Source organism: Juglans microcarpa x Juglans regia, chromosome 6S, assembly GCF_004785595.1.
Source record: "Juglans microcarpa x Juglans regia isolate MS1-56 chromosome 6S, Jm3101_v1.0, whole genome shotgun sequence".
NCBI lineage: Eukaryota > Viridiplantae > Streptophyta > Magnoliopsida > Fagales > Juglandaceae > Juglans > Juglans microcarpa x Juglans regia.
This window is the reverse complement of record NC_054605.1, coordinates 20,213,730-20,231,203: the sequence shown is the minus strand read 5'-3', so window position 1 is coordinate 20,231,203 and position 17,474 is coordinate 20,213,730. Positions and strand designations below refer to the sequence as shown.

The 17,474-nt window shown below is 37.6% G+C and overlaps 2 protein-coding genes and 2 pseudogenes across 2 annotated transcripts; 3 read left to right on the top strand and 1 right to left on the bottom strand.

Annotated features, from left to right (window-relative positions):
• Positions 1-178: 178 nt before the first annotated feature.
• On the bottom strand, positions 179-3,556 carry LOC121237374 (protein CUP-SHAPED COTYLEDON 2-like). The gene is made up of 3 exons (XM_041134082.1): positions 2,398-3,556; positions 2,015-2,298; positions 179-975 (listed from the first exon to the last, which is right to left on the bottom strand). Exons 1-3 carry the CDS (start codon positions 2,579-2,581, stop codon positions 364-366), a joined length of 1,080 nt encoding a protein of 359 aa, XP_040990016.1. The 5' UTR covers positions 2,582-3,556; the 3' UTR covers positions 179-363.
• A 5,753-nt stretch (positions 3,557-9,309) lies between these two features.
• Positions 9,310-11,107, top strand: LOC121236689 (annotated as a pseudogene).
• Positions 10,967-14,095, top strand: LOC121237372 (annotated as a pseudogene).
• Positions 14,096-14,552: 457 nt separating this feature from the next.
• LOC121237371 lies at positions 14,553-17,247 on the top strand. Its single transcript, XM_041134080.1, has 4 exons — positions 14,553-15,080; positions 15,556-15,771; positions 16,658-16,683; positions 16,775-17,247. The coding sequence occupies exons 1-4, from the start codon at positions 14,715-14,717 to the stop codon at positions 17,013-17,015; spliced, it is 849 nt and encodes a 282-aa protein (XP_040990014.1). The 5' UTR covers positions 14,553-14,714; the 3' UTR covers positions 17,016-17,247.
• Positions 17,248-17,474: the final 227 nt, after the last annotated feature.

Genomic DNA, 17,474 nt, shown 5'->3' with positions numbered 1-17,474 from the left:
ACGTGGACAGAGTAATCGGGTGGATAATCCAACTTCACAACTATTATTAAATCGGTAATATAACACAAAAATATATATTAAACTGAAAACTCAAGTAGCAAAAAAAAAAAAGAGAGAGAGAGACAGTAAAAAAGTAGTTCAATTTATTACAAATATTAAACTAAAATGAAAGTACAGTAAAAACAATGAGTTCACTTTACCAGGAAGTGAATCATTGTATTAGCAGAAGATAAGCTGTTTGATGGCGATCGAAAAGCGGCCTACACAATATCAAACCGACTTTATAAAAACAGTACTTAGTACAATAGCTTCATTATCACTGTCTTCAGGCCCAGGTATGTAGAAATTAAGCCTGAAACTTCTTTAGTAGGTCCACATGCAGTCAAGCTCAGTGGGACCCATTCCCGCTCTGCCACCACCGGTGCCATCGACCTTTAGGTCCTCCTGCATTGGCCATGTCCCAGACGAGCTGCAGAGGCCAGGTTCGGCGGAGCCTCCGTGGAACATAGGCGCCTCCCCCTGCGGGAAGAAGAACGGCAGCTGAAGGTTATCCTGCAAGGACCTCAGGCTCGGGAACGTCGAGACTCCAATGTTCGTCGGAAACCGCGCGAAGGGGTCGACAGAGGCAATTGCAGGCAGTGGTGGAGCGAGGTCGAAGCTAGGGTTGAAGTTGGTGGCAGCAGCGGAGGCGGCTGCTGCGGCTATGGTGGAGAAACAGGACACGTGCTCCCTTGCAATTGGGCTGTCGTACGAGCAGCGATCACGATCGGTGAGGTTGACGGAGGACGCGGCAGTGGCGGTGGGGTAGGGCGAGGAGTCAAGCAGCGGGGGGAGGGAGACCGAGGTAGGAGAGCTGGGCTCTGGGTACAAGGTAATACTAGCAGCAGAACAGATCAGGCGAGTCTTCTTCGATCCAACACTTCCTCCACCGCCGGATCCGCTCTTCTGAAACACCCGGGATATGACCCACTCATCCTGTTTGAAATAAATTTGTGTAAATATCTCGCAGCAAACAATGCAGTGAAAAGGAAAAAGTTTCTAAGAGCAAAAGAAATTAATACAAAGATTAAGAATATAATCAGAAAGGTTAGGGCACAAAGTCGCCTGCTTTCAGTTCGTTTCCATAATATGTTTATATACGTTTCGATTGACTTAATCATAAATTTACTCGTTTGAATGCCTCGGTATAAAGATCCTAATTGAACATCTTACGCGTTAAGAAAAGAAATAGTGAAATTCCATAGAAGCAAAGCTTCCGAATGGCACAGGAAATTTGTCTCAACGATTAAATATGAGTGCAGAACCCATTCATATGTGATTTCATCCTCCACCCACCCTCTACCACCGATTTATGGAGAGAGAGAGAGAGAGCAACGGATTTCCTGTGAATCATCTTGTAATGCTATACAAGCGGATACAGAAGGACGAAGCGATCAAAGTTCCATGCATTAAAAAGTTTGTAGGCCGCGCCGAGTCGAGCAATATTTCTACTTTTGGATATGCGGAACGTTCTAAATTTCAAAATCAATGTAGACAGCAATGCTTTTAAGTTTATCCTGATGATGGAATCAATGCCATAAATTTTGTTTACAAACCAGCCGAAGTGAGAGTACGAAACATTAACTTAGGCCCAATGGCTAGAGTACTTCTACCAATTACCATTCAAGTCGAAGCAGAAGGAAGTTGGAACGGAACTACGAACAACAACTTCCGAGGAGCGGGAGTATTCCGATCAATGGAACTATCAACTGAAAAACCTAACCTAACCTTATCAAACTTCACCTGAAAAAACCCATCCATAGATACATTGCCGTAAATAAAGCCTAAAATCGCGGAAAATAAAAAACTAAAGCCTAAGACCAACTCCTTCAACTCAGTACGTGATTTATTTAAAAACAAAAAAAAAAAAACAAAAATACGTATCCGCTACAATAGTAATGAACCCTTTGTGCTGGAAAGTGGAAAGTGCAAAACAATCTACGAACGCACTCAGAAAGAGAGAGAGAGAGAGAACCTTGGAACTCCTAGAGAGGTAATGGTAAGCAAATTTGCCTTCAAGTCGGTACTCATGCATGACCCAGTTACTCTTCTCTCCTTTAGGAGCTCTTCCTCGGTAGAAGACCAGCGTCTTCTTCATCCCCACGAGAGAACCAGTCTTGGTGCTGTAAATCTCCCTATCTTTCCCAGTAGCCTTCCAGTATCCTGCCTCAGTAGCCCTGTTAGTTCTAAGGCCAGTTGGGTACTTGCGGTCACGAAGGCTGAAGAAGTACCACTCTTTCTCTCCTATCTTTGCTTTCTCTGGGAAAAAAAAACAATATATAGAGAGAATTATAAAATCTATCAAACTTGTGAATCTCGTTGGTGACCAGAAATGAGCTTTGAAAAAAAAGTAAATACCAGGTAGCTCCCATGGCTCGCACTTGTTGAGGTCAACTTCGGCAATGGCTCTGCCGGTGAAGTTGCTGTCCAAGACTTTCTTGAGGAGGTAGTATGTGATAAGTTCTTCATCAGTTGGGTGGAAGCGAAATCCAGGAGGCAAGTGATCAGCATCTGTGTTATCAAAATAGCCGTAGGACTCCATGGAAATCCAGCTAGAAGTCACAGGCGAAAAAGAAGCCTAATGAGCAAAAAAGCAAAAGCAACGAGTTTTATGCAGAACTTTAGAGACTGGCAAGGGTTATCAATAACGCAGGTCAGAATCTTGCTTCCAATCTTCAAGAATCTGTGAAAACCAATGCAGAGAACGACAGGGAGTTTGTGAACTCAAGAACAGAAGTCATAGTGGAGGGAGGAGAAAGAGGTTTGCTCTGGGTAGTTGTTAGTTTAACTCATAGGTGGGGTGGAGAGAGAGTGATCTTATATGGGTTTCATGGGGATTTTGATGAATCGGGTGGCAGGGAGAAAGGCGAAATAATAAGGTATGATATGGCTGGAAAATCTCTGTGTTTCCTCTGCCCTGTCCTTTCCTGTTACTCTGATCACTCTCTCTCTCTCTGCTGTTCTGCCAAGGTCCTTATCATGTCCATATAGCTAGAGAGAGAGAGAGAGAGAGAGAGAGGGGTGATGTATGTGTCTGAAGAGTGGCTCAGGGGTCTGGTTTGAGTATGCGTGCGTGCGTGAGAAAGTGTGCAGGTATTCCTCTGTCAGTGAAGAAAATGAAAGGGAGGGAACAGAAAGTATTTTACGAGAGAGGTCCTCTTGTGGTGGAAAGGAGGGGAGAGGGAAGATGGGGGAGAAAGATAAAACGAGAGACTTTCACCATGGATATCAATAAAGCTGTTTCAAATCTCCCCTTGTCAGCACAGTGCGTAATTAAATAATCAAATAGACAAGCCAAGCCAAGCCAAGGGTTATCACACGCCATCTTCTTTTGGTACTTTCTCTCACACACACAGATACACACTCTCTCTCTCTCTCCAACACTGTTTCTCCATGAGATTCACTGATGATCGTCTTTGTTTTCGGGCATTTGTTCATTTGTTTGGATTCTGATGTCCTCCAGCCAAAGTTAAAAGAGCATATATATATGGTTGCTGCAACCTACATCTAATAATACGATTTCACTTTTTTATCACTTTTCCAAGAACTGCTTTTGCCATTTACTTATATATATATATATATATATATATGACATTTTTTTATACTGAGGTACAGCAACAGTTGGACGCATAAGACAAATAAGTTTCCCCCAGGAAGAAGCTAAAAGCAGGGTGGATAAAAAAAAAAAAAAAAAAACAAAGAAAAAAAGAAAGTTCACCAGCCCTCGTGTTGTAATCTTTTTGTATCCTTGTTGTTATTGGAATGGTTGGGGATCGTTGCTTGATGCAGTACCCTCATATATATTATTCTATTCTTCAATGCACACTACGTACGTACCCCTTATTTATGTTTATTTATGTATACTATTCACGTGCAAATTCGATGATATGTAGTGATCTTGTATTGGAAGGATTTCATTGTTCTACTGTGGAACTATTGCTTGATAATATTAATGTGTTATGAGATATATTTTTTATGTAAAGTGAGCAATGGAGAGGATGAAGCTATCTATTTGCTGTATTGTTGTAGATGTTCTACCAATTCCAGGGGCAAAAAATAGGCAAACAGTCATTTAATTACTACAAAAGTTTTTAAGACTCTTTCTGTATAACTTGCATGTGCTGCATGTTGATCGTTCTCATGAGTTGATGGAGTGAATATCGTGAGAAAGCAGAAGTTGATACAAATCTCACTCATCTTGTTGATCTAATTAAATGCTCAATCGTAATCGGTTTCTGATTAAAAACTAAATCTGAATAGTTCCTTTTATAAGTAACAACAAAATAGCCAATAGCCATCATTTTCAAACTACATGTCAAAAGTAGCAAAATATTCTGTTCTCTGTAGAGGAAACAAAAGTCCATCATAATGAGTATCTTAACTCCATATTTTTGTCTTCTGATCCATCTATACCCACGCAAAGATCAGCTGTTCCAAAAACATTTGAAAAAATGGGAAGGAAAAAGGGCTGTATTTGCATTTCTGCACTGCAAAAAAGGGTGAGAACGTAACCCAACCCTCAGCTATATGCCATGAAGATGAAAACACAGATGCCCAGTTCTCTAAAACGATCGAAATACCGGATTGATTGGTTGTTGGAATCGATTTGTTGATTTTACACCCAAATGAACCATCACCCATTAAATTGATTAAGATTTCTTACTTTTTAGAACGTAAAAGACTGTGAATCCCAAAAAGAATGGGAGACAAAAGGTGGGGCTTCTTTCTGGTTTCTTTTACACGAATTCTAACACGGTGTGAGTTCAAATCATCTGGATTTCGACTGAGGAATAAATGATTAATTAAGCATATGTATATGTTTGTATTGAGCAATCCCATCCATCCAATCCATTCCATCCATCACGATCAGTGAGAGATGAAGGGGGAGAGGGAATTGATGCAATGAGATTTTGACACATCATGCTCGGATTTTGAGAGCACAGCTCCACTCTCAGGCTTTACATCTAATCATCTCTTCAATCTGCAATGCTACTGTCCGGGGGTCTCCCTCTTGTCGCTACCCTTCCTGTTTGCACCATCTCCTTCGCTACTCTCTTTAGCAGCATTTACCCAAAAAAGGCCAAAAGGTTACCTCCCACCATATCTTCTCTTGTTTTGGTCACCTCTGCCTGCTAGGTTTTCCTTGACCCTTGGAAAAACGAAGCCTGTAATTATCCGTACTGAGAATAAAAAGAAAATGAACGAACACATTGTTCCATTTTCACTCCCTCGTTTTGGTCTATTAATCTTTTTGTTGTGGTCACCTTTAGAACTTGACATGGTCAAATAAGTTTTTTTTGTTTTTTACACGACGGGACGGGGAATCATTATAGAACATAATCCTTGAAACTCATTTACGAAACTTAGTCCCGTTCAGAATCAGAAAGTATTTCCTCACATTTTATTTTATTTTATTTTATCGTTATAATTTTTTTAAATTTTTATATAAAATATAATAAATAATTTAATTTTTTTAAATTTTTAAATAATAATAATATTAAAAAATAATATTATAACATTAATATTTTTTTCAACATTCATCTTTTATTTAAAATCATTTCAAATTATTTTTATATTCAAAGCAACTCATAAAAAAATAGCACAACAACCCACTGCTTTAGCCTCCCCTAAATCACTGTAACATGGGACACATGCACATAAGTTCGTGTTTACCAGTTGGGCTACACACGAGTGGGTCCAATAAATTCTTATTCTATATCCATGTCAAACAAAATTATAATTAAAGCTCTTAGGAGTATAAATTTATACGGGAGTTTTGAATCGGTTCAGTTCGAAACCAGTTTGTATATTAGAAAAATTGGTTGAAATCGATCTGATTTCGATTTTATGATTTCTCAAATCAGACCAGTTGAAAATATATATATATATATATATATAAATTAATATTTTTATTAGGGCTGTTAAACGACCAAGATCAGTCGAGCAATTCCAAAGAGGAACTAAATAAGAAAATTAGGGGGCACGAAGATTAAGGAGAGAGATCTCTCCCTCCTACCTCTTTTAGAAATGGGCGATGCTCTTTTAAGGGCCCTTCTATATAACTTTTATTTATAGGAAGGCCCGTTTCAGGCCCATATTGTGCCCAACCTCTTTTAACAAGAAACCAGGCTTAGATAATGCCTCATTTTGCATGAAACAAAAGGCACAAAACTAGAGCTTCACTTCTATAATCAAAATACTTTTGGGACAATTTGATTTGGTTGGTTTCCTATAATGTTAGTTTAGTTACGAATTTCAAATTGACAAAGTTTGTAAGATTCTTTATGCAAAAGTAGATCTCATTAAAAATAAAAAGGTAATTTTTTTATTATAGAATCTACTTTCTTACTGATAAATTGGCATTTTCTTATTTGCATCTTTGTTAATGTAAATACTTTCTTACGTGGAATGCCACGTGACCACGGTATTTATTTGTTTAATAGAGATTAGAAGTACTGTTCTCTTTTCACCAAAAACAAAAGGGAAAAAAAAAAATCTAACTTCTTTAAAAAAAATTCGTACAAAATTTATCTACTTAATACTGTTAAAAATCATCACACTTTATCCGTGAAAGGCCATGAAAAAGGAGAAAGTTTGAAAACTTTTTGTTACCTTGAGATGTACAATTCACAACTCCTGATATCTGACTTACTTCTGACATGTGGAACATCGTCTTGTTGCCGAAAGTCCGTGGAGATTCCTCTCATTTCTTGCATCCAATATCAGAGCAGAGATGCCTTTAAGAAAGTAGCAGGATTTCGATGGTGTGACACCTGCTCTCCTTGCAAATCAATCTTAAAAGAGTTAGAGCAACAGTGAAAGGTTAACGGGCAGAATGATTGAAAAAGAGTATGATCAATCCGGACCTTCCACATCTAAGATTCAATCTTCAAAAAGTCTACACATTTTTGCGTAAAGACTTGTGGGCGCAGTTTTGAATGGATGCCGCATTTGTTTGCAAATTGCATGTCAATGTCCGGCTAGCTGCCTTTTTTGGTTTTGAATTCTGCGGACTTTTCAACGTGCAACTTCACAAACAAATTGAGTAAATTCACAAATTTCGGAGGAATGGTACGTACAATTATGTATTACGGAATTTACACATTTTATAACTGTAAATATTATTAATCATCAAATATTTTGTTAACCTCTCTTTGAATTTAAATTGTAATAAATGTTGGAAAAAATTTTTATAAATTAGTGCATTTGTATATTATGTGTGTCTTATCACGCCGAGAACATCTTTCAGAAATTATGTTGGTTGAAATCAACTTCAATCAACTTGTCTCGCTTGTTGGCAGATCAACTTCCTCGCCAGTACTCATCGTAATCACGTGCCAATTGATTTGTCTCACTTCTTGGCTTACATTAAAAAAAAATCCTAGAAAGTAAAAGAATAATGAGTATATAGGGTAGTGACATATGATATTAGAAAGTCATCACGAACCACATGAATTGTTTGTTCAGTGTCGCTTCGCATTATAAATACTATTATTATTTTGGAAGAAATGACGGTTAGAGTCGTAAGCGTATAAATATCGTATAATTATTTTAAAAAAAATAATAAATACGAAATATAAATAAAATAATAATAATTTTTTAATAATGAATCTCACTCTTTTTCAAAACGACTGCACGATACTTATCCATTCCACGACTGCATATAGTATTACTCTTATTTTAGTTGGGCTATTAGTTTCGAGCTTAATTAACTCTAAGACCCGTTTGGAATCACTTTAAATATTGAATTAAGTTGAGATAAGTTGAGTTATTTATGAATAGTATTGAGTTGAGATAATATAATGAGTTTTATGAGGTTTACCTAAGATGAATTTAGATGTAGTTAAAAAAAGTTATGGGTCTTGTGTGTAAAAAAATATTGAGTTAAAAAAAATTATGGATCATACGTATAAATAAATTTTGAGTTAAAATAAATTTAATAATTTAAGAATGAAATATTTATATATTAAACTCAACCTAAAATTAGATTAAACTGAAAAGTTCCGTCCAAATTCAAAACGGGGCCTAAGTTTGGAGGGGGAAATTTTATTTTATTTTTTATTTTTTTTAAATCGTTATTTGGTAATCAAATTCAGACTTCAAAGTCATTTTAAGAAAGATGTACGTGTTTAGCGTGCGTGGCTTATTTTATGTTCGGGCAGTGCTAGCGTGCCACCGAGCTTTGACAAAGCTGGGCGCGCGTGCCCGTTAGCACAATTTTTTTATTTTTTTAATATTTTTAAATATATTTAAATATTTAAAAAATAAAAAATATATTAAAAATTATTTTCTTAATTATTAAAAAAAAAATTAAAAAAAAATTAAATACATTAGCGATTAAAATGAACGGCCAAAATTAGGCGATATATTAATATTTTTCTTTTATGTTCTGGGTGAACAACTAAAGAGATCTTTATAAGACATATTTGGTAAGATATTGACGGGCTTTTTATTTTTACGACGAAATCAGGATTTCCAAAAGTGATATTAAAGGACTCCAGATTTGGAAAATGGATTATATAGCCCACATTGTTTGGGCGAGAAATTATGTTGTTTATAATGATTTTTTAAGTGACACTATCGGGTAGAAAATTGAAAAGAAGTTTAAAAATAAGAAAAATGGAGAAAAATTCCTCCTTTTTTTAATATTGACAACCAAGAAAATGTATTGAAATATTTTAGCAATAAAAGAATTTTATAAAAATAAACTTATAAACTGGTGCGACTTTACGTGATATATCATATTGTAAAATTATTTTTATTATAAAATAGATCGATCTAAGTGTGTTTATGATTTTACTTTTATAAAATCTCTTTGTAACTATAACACTACTCTAAAAGGTGACAGGTCGAGATAATCGGAAAACACTGGTAAAATTTAATCATTTTTCAAACAATTGTGTTTTGGTACCGATCGACTGCAAAATTATTTATACTAATTTTCATAATGTCATCCAGAAGTCGTGGAGAAATAATGTCTATATATATTCAATAGGAATCAGCTAATTATATCCAGAAGTCGTGTACTTCGGTTTATAATTTTTTAGTAACATGGAAAGCGCTGCAAGACAAACTGCAACAGGGGTTTCTCTTCGTTATATAGTTTTCTAATCTTTTTATTTTCCTTGGCACATTGATTGCTAATCATTTATATTATTTTATTTCCCAAATGATGAGGAAGCATGAATGATTCACATTGATCTGTTGTGCCTCAGTTTCCACGTTTTTTCCCTTTAAAGCCATGGAAAAGAGCAGCTATATATTCTTCTCATGATCAGGAATCAGGTGGTTAATCATTCTCTTCTTGTTTTCTTTCGATCTCTGAAAAAGCAACCATATCCAGCAATGTATTCCAGCGTATTTGATGGAATTATTCTTGATCCAACCATGATGGTAATCCCATTAGATGATCACATGGTTCATCGAGGGCATGGTGTTTTTGACACAGCCATTTTATTAGGTGGGTGAGCATTATATATTCATGATCTTTGACGTTCATATCAACTCATCTCTGCTAAGCAAACGTTACGGTCTTATGCAATCCGAGCTTCTCTGCAAACTTTCAATTTTCTCTTACATTTGGGTACATTTGGAGTAGCAAGTGTTGATTTTTTTAAGCTATATATAATTGTTGATTAATCGTCTTATTCCGACAGATATCTCTACGAGCTGGATGTTCACTTGGACCGTTTCCTCAGATCAGCTTCAAAAGCAAAGATATCCCCTCTCCATTCCCTCGGTCAGATCTTCGAAGCATTCTTGTGCAACTGACTGCAGCATCTCAGTGCAAGAAAGGAACACTAAGATTCTGGTTAAGTGCAGGTCCTGGGGATTTCTTGCTCTCACCTGCAGGATGCCCAATGTCTGCATCCTATGCTGTAGTCATAGCTGACGACTTCTCTCAGTGCAAAGAAGGGTTTAAAAAGTGATAACATAGACTGTACCCTTGAAGTCACCCCAATTTGCAACAATGAAGAATGTTAACTACCTCCCAAATGTCCTCTCCAAGATGAAAGCTGAGGAAAAGGGAGCATTTGCTTCTATTTGGGTAGACGAGGAACGTTATATTGCTGAAGGTCCAAACGTGAATGTTGCTTTTATAAACCATGATAAGGAGCTTCTCTTGCCTTTGTTTGATAAGATCCTTTAGTGGTTGCACTGTGAAAAGGCTTGTTGCACTTGCGCCCGAGTTGGTTGAGCAGGGACGTCTAAAAGGGGTGAGAATTGCAAATATTACTGTGGAGGAAGCACGCTGCCTATATTGCCAATCATCGTGTGGGATGAACAATGTGACCTTTTTTTCTTTAAAATCAACAATGCAACCATGAATGAGATTTCGAAACACTTTCATGTTTGATTTTTCCTAACAGGCAAGGTGGGAGAATTCACAATGGCACTCTCAGATTTGCTTTGGAATGATATGGTAGCAGGGCCTGAAATGCAGAGGATACCTGTTACGTATCAACGGAGGCTGAAAGAGTGGTTTCTTCTTGCTTTTAGATGCCTCATTCCTCCTTATTCTTGTTGCAGAGGCCTTCGCCATTGTCGCCTTTCTTTTTTTTTTTCCTTTCTTTTTCTGTATGAATGTGGGGAAAAAGTTCTGAATAAAACAGTATCGGCATCGTCATATGGAACTTACTTATTTAGCAGATGTACAAATTGGTAGCCAAAAGACGGGCTAACTGAACTGCCTTGCTTTCTTTTGTATTTGAAATTTTGAAGGTTTGAAACACTGCCCGCATGCCAAAATCATATCTTGAAGCAGGGGCGGACCTATGTGAGTTGGGGCTTCAAAAGTTATAAAAAAAAATTAAAAAAATAAATGGTCACTAATTCAGATATAGTAGATAATGTTTGTATACTTTCACGATCGAGTAGAGCTGCCCCCACATGAACACCACGTGCGTGCATGCATGCATACGAAGAAAACCACCTCGCTACAGATTAGACCTGATAGAGACTCTCTCGCTTGAATCCTCACTAATTTTTGGTCTCCCGTTTTCTTCGTAGGGTCTCCGCCTCCACTAATTTCTTAACCGATCGAAAAGGGCCACTTTCACATTCATAATCCTCTCCAAAGCTTAATCTCCCCAACTTCCTAGAATTATTTCAACAAGTGATGGATTTCTGTCGCAGCCAAAACCAAAAACACCCATCCAAACACAACAAAAAGAGACTAAATCCTGAGCAAGTGAGGCTCCTGGATAGAAGCTTCACTTCTAACAACAAGCTGGAGCCTGAGCGCAAGCTTCAGCTCGCAGAACAACTCGTTTTGCCCCCGAGACAGGCTTATTTGGTACCAAAACAAGCGAGCCCGGTGGAAGACCCAGAGCCTTGAGCTTGAATACAACGTGCTTCATCAAGAGCTAGAAAATGCATTAGTTGAAAAAAGGTGGCTCGAGAAAGACGTGGAGCGGCTTAAAGGAGAGTTGGCGAAAGCTCAAGAAATGGTTCTTGCTTTGAAGCAAACTGGGTCGGCTCAGGTTTCTTGTACTTCTATTAATTTTGATCAGGACTTATATGCTTGTTTGATTGGTGAAAATTGGTCAAGCTGGGATTAAGTGGGTATAGCAAGAAATGTTCAATGATTTTTTGTTTGAATGATTCCTGAAAATTCGTACTATTCGGTTTTTAATTGCAAATTTTAATCTTCCTCTAGAACAAACAGTGAGGACTGACGCATCAATGAGTAAACAAATTGCCCAGACCGACTTTGTAGACGATTGTGTCGAGTTTGATGGAGAAGAACATGAATATATAGTGAAAATAGTAACTGATGGAAATGCCTAATTATGTGCTATATATAGTCCATTGCATATATATATATGCCATATATATATATGAGCAATCTCTGTTCTTCTACTTCAAATTCTCTTTCCTTTTGGGGTTCAGAGACTGTATTTTATCTTTACCTAGTTATATTGCTTGTAACTTCAATGCGGAATACCTTCTAAACCTCCCAATTGTAAATAGTCATCTTCAATTTGCCTGACCAGTTACGCACTGCCATTCGAGCAATTAGAGTTGATCTAACAGTGCATTGTATCAGGTTGATTTAAAATGTGAAATCTATTGTCCAAAGATTTGCCCGAGATTACAAGTCTTGGCAACATGGAGAAGAGAGAGATGTGGACTCAGTGGGACCTGCACTATCCGTGCGAGTCTCTAGATAGATAGACCCTACCGATAGTCATCCATGTCATATGTCCTGATCCTGATCTAAGTTTAACACGATTCACCTGTTGCCAATAGTGTCATGCACTCTCCAGGTGGGATTGAACTGATTATCACCCAGGGTTCTACAAAACATGACTTTTACCCGAAGCCAAAGATTCCTGAGGTACTCAACTCTATTTTGTCTCTGCTCATAGGATTCTCTCCAAGAGAACAAGTTTGTGACTATGATATAATTGCAAGAAGCAGGACCAGGTTGAAAGCCTTTTGTTTTGACTCTCCAGTATTCAGCAGATGGGGAGAGTCGGAGACACAGCAACAGGAATTAGGTTGGTTGTGCCCAGCCATGTCTGCAAGCTTAGGATGAGCCTGATCCTACTTCCTACCATTTTTCACCAAAAGGGAGAAAGACTCCCTACCATTGTATTAGATAAAACCATTAAAAATAGCCATTTTCAGCTATTTCCCACCCCATATATTAACGCATAGAACCTAGCTGTTACACGATCTTATTAAAAAAAAAAAAAAAAACTAGACAAAAAACCCTCTTATATATATAGCTGCCTAAACAAAAAGCCATCACATATGAAGTGTGCTGGCACTTCAATGATGTCATACGCCTCATCAATGGTACCCTCAATGTATATCCCTAGTTGTTAGACTTAGGTTGGTTTGGATAGTGAGGTATTCTGAGGTATTCTATAAGTAATGCCATAAGTCCCTCTTCAGTTCTCATCCCTTTCTGTTTGCACCGCTCCAAACACCTTCACGATCGAAGTCCTACTTCCACGTAGAATGTTCTTTGTTTCCACTTTCAAGTTCAAGCAGATGGGGTCAAATCACACATGGCTTCCCTCAGTTAGCCCATTTGCAGACTTTTTTTATTTTTTATTTATTTCTCATTTAGGTGGGATGTTGATCTTTAATGGATAACGTATCAATAAATGATCCGGGATGGGAAGAACCCTCATGTGGTATGCTTTTAATTTGTTGAGGGGTAAAAAGTAGGGCAAGAATGGAGCCGATGGATGACCCTTTTGAGTCCTCTTCTTCTACTAGATATGAAAAGGTGGAAGCTGTTGGAGTGTTGGTTCTTTAGGAAGTCGCTTTATAGAAAAACAATGATGTCCAGGTGCTATTCAGATCCTTCTTCAATCAGGTTATTTGATTTGAATGGCCTAATCTGTGCGCATTTGTGTTGATGATTGAATGGAAATGAATTTTTTATTGACTATGGCATTTCTGCATTATCTTACTTTTATAATGATGAGCTTACATTCTGGACCGTAGGGCATGACACAGACGGTATACTCTTGCAAAATACAGACCAACAAGGAGTCCGGAGGTGGAACCATTAACTCGAGCTGCACCAGGGACATGAGGCGGCAACTCCTGAACCAAACAAAGTTGAGGAAGAGAAAAAGCGATCTTGAGTTTGAAGAAGTACAAGGTTTCAAAGACTTAGGTTTCACATTTGACAAAGAGTTCAAACCGGATGTGGTTAAGATACTTCCTGGTTTGCAAGGGAAGAAGTGTGAGGAGTTGGAGGAAGATAAGTTGAGGGGGCCTTATTTTTCTGAGGCATGGTTTGCAAAGCTGTGGCCCCTCAATTCCAAACTGGGCATCCGAAGGGTCTATGGCATGGTGGCACAAATCAAGAGTGCTGCAGATCGATCAACAAATGAAATTTGACACCAGAATGAGATTTGCTATGACTATCATGCTAAAACTATCTAATCCATAAGAATTTGCTATCCCCGTCATGCTAAAACTATCTAATCCATAAGAACTCTGTAGTCTGATAACTTTATTTTTTATTGTCTTTCTGCAATTCCTTGTTACATAAATTTTAGAGAAAAACACCTATCGAAATCCTAAATTATAAATAAATAAATAAATAAATAAAAGTCTTGATTTATTCTCTTCTTTGTGTGTAGGACATCGTTTCCTGACATTTTCGAGCAGAGATTTCTCTCTTTTTTGATGGAATAAGAGGAAAAAAAAACTGAAATGACAAATAAAAAATGAATAATGCTACTTAGACCGAGGAAGAACCGATGAAATTTGATAGATAAGAAAAAATGTACCTTTTTTTTCATTTTTTTCTATTTTATTTCGATATTTTTTATATTTTTAAATATTTTAAAAAAATAAAAAATATCAATTCATTAATAATCACTTTCTTAATTTTAAAATAAAAAAATTTAATCCATCACTTTTATTAATAACTTTTATCTATTAATTTTTTAAAATATTCTCCTACTAAGAAAAGGTGAAAAAAAGAAGAAAAAAGAAGGAAAAAAATATTAAAAAAAAAATCTAAAATGCATGCCAGATATTATCACAATCTCAAATCCCCACCAAAATCTAAGCAGCGAAAACACGAGATATTATCGTATCTTCTTCCTTCCATTCCAAAATAAGAACAATATATTTCATAGATTCACGAGACAGACGCAAATCGTCAAGAACCGAAATCTGACATAACCACAAAACCTCCAATGTTGCTGTCTCTCTCCTACCACTTCCTCAGTCCCAACTTTCCCATCTCCCTACCTCACCTCCACAATTCCTCTCTTTTCCCATCCCCTCTTGTCAGCGTCCCTTACAGACCCACTAATCTCCACCATGTCTCAGCCCTCCCTCGCGCCAGACCCGAGACATGGCTTGCCCAGGTCCCCGAATCCACATCCACTGCTGCACCGGAGGAGGGTCCTATTGAGCTCCCACCGTCTACTCCATCCATTTTTGCCACCACAGACGACCCTTCTGCTATCCAAGTTGCCACCAGTGTTCTCCTTACGGGTGCCATCTCTGTATTCCTCTTCCGCGCTGTCCGTCGCCGCGCCAAGCGTGCCAAAGAACTGGTATTCTTCCTGTTTCACTCCTTTTTTCTGAGTTTGCAATTTTATTTGTTAAAATTCCTCACTTTGGATTTTTAGGAATGGGTTTTGGTGGGGTTTTGTTTACTCTAATCCTGCATTTGCGTTTGTTATGAGAATTGAGGTGATACCAATGTGGTATGGAAGGGGACGGAACGGTAAAGTTGGTAGAATTTTCACATTGACACCTTCCACCATGAAACTTGAACTAGGAGTTCTTGTGCTCGAAAATAATTTCAAAATTCCCCACATAGCTTCAAAGGCCCCATTGTGGAGTTCATTCACTGTATACATGTTGTTTATCATTGTTACGAGCTGCGTCCAATTGATTTTTAGTTCATTTCAATAGTTCCGCTTTGCTACGTGTTATTATGATTTATTTCAGTTCTGTTGTTTTGTGTGTTTCAGTGGTATTAAAGTTGTATTTGGATTTTGATGAAGTTGGTTTTGGCGGGTCTAGAAATTTAGGTCCTCGGGAGTGAAGTCATTGAAGGAGGAGGCAGTGGATACCTTGAGAGCAATGGGGTCGGCTCCTGTTGAAACCAACTCTCCTCCTTCACCTGTTCAAGCATTCTTGGGTGGAGTGTCAGCTGGCGTCATCGCACTTATTCTCTACAAGTTCGCTACTACAATTGAGGCATCTCTCAATCGCCAGGCGCTTTCAGACAGTTTTTCGGTTTGGTCTTTGATCCCCTACCTTTTCACTACCTTTACCATGTCTTCATAAGGAATTACTTTGTAAAAATAATATGATAGTGTTGGAGTCTACTTCAGTGGTGTGTTGGGTGTGTCGGCATTTAATTCTCAAATATGATTGGATGGTCACTGGCGGGCTTAATTTCCTAACCACAACTTACAACAATGGCTGGATGTCTGATTATTGTCCTGGAGTTGAGAGTTGGAGCTTAGTTAATCCTACTTCTATGATTCTTTTCAGCATTCATCACAGACTGGTCACTGAAGCTTTAAAGTTCCAGCATTTTGATAAACATGTTGTGATGGTTCCAATTGTTTGATATCCATCTTAGGACCAGTTTCTTTGAAATTCTTCTTTGGGGTTTCTCATTTCTAATTCCAGATTTCAGAACAGGGACCAGTTTCTGTATGGGCCTCTGACCATGTGATTTTATCTTATATGAATTCGTTCATACTCGGTCACTAAATAATATGGTTTCCCATATTTGTGGTTCTGGAAAAAAATATATCTTCCAGACTCACTGTTCTCTTTCTAGGCGTGTATTTCTATGCAGCATTTTAATAAACGCAAGAAGAATCATCATTTAACTAGAAACCATTTGGTACATTCATGATACAATATTGTTTGTGTTATGTATGTTGTCTACAAGAAAACAAAAATGGAAGAAATCATCTTTTTTATACAAGCGCATGTGACAAAGGACTTTCCTAAACTAACTATCGAAGGAAATTCCACAAAAGAACACCTTTTACGTTATCATAATACACGGTATGCTTGTCTGTTCAAGAAGGTCTTGATGATGATTGCTATGTCTTGAGAGGGTCATCATATAATTCTGACACTGGCTTGTTTTCATAATTTCCAGGTCCGCCAGATAACCATAACCATAAGGTAGTTCCTACTGCTACATTCTTCCTGGAAATGTTGTTGTCGACTTCGATAGGAAAAGAAATCATCATCATCTCGTTTCTGCTGTTTACAGGACTATTGTAAATGGTTTGTGCTACCTTGCAACCTTTGTTTTTGGCGCAAACTCTATTGGGTTATTCCTTTATTCTGGTCAACTTGCCATGAACTCCATGATGGAAGGTTCTACAAATGAAGAAAACAAAAGCAAAGGTGATGAGCCGTTAGACTCACCAAATTCAACAGCTGCGAGTGCCACAGATGCCACTGAGGTAAGCAGCAGCAAGGGGGATCAAAGTTCTAATGAGAAACAATAATTGAAGGGAGCTGAAATTAAAGTATAGGAATTTGTAGAAAATATCATCAAAATTACTCAAGCATTTTCATCATCATGGTCTTTACTCAATGATAGCTGTGTACTCAATCCACCATGCAAATACTTGATTATTATTGTAGAAAGATTAATGCTGTTTTATACACCCATTGTGAATTTTTGACTGACAAATTTTTGATTTTGGTGATGAAAATCATCAAGGAGGGATGATTTAAGGAAGTTTTGACTGCTATAACTGTTCCGGGCATGTATGTCTTTCTGAAATCTTCAATCCAAGTCCTTTTTTATTCATAACATCCTGGCTGGTGGTCATCGTTTTCCTTCTGTACAAATGATATGATAGCATTATTGACCACCTTAAGTTGTGCTTCCATCCCCTTGCAATCTTTTGTGGTGCTCAGTGGCACTGTTGACTGCAGTTAGTTCATCCCAAATTTTGCCA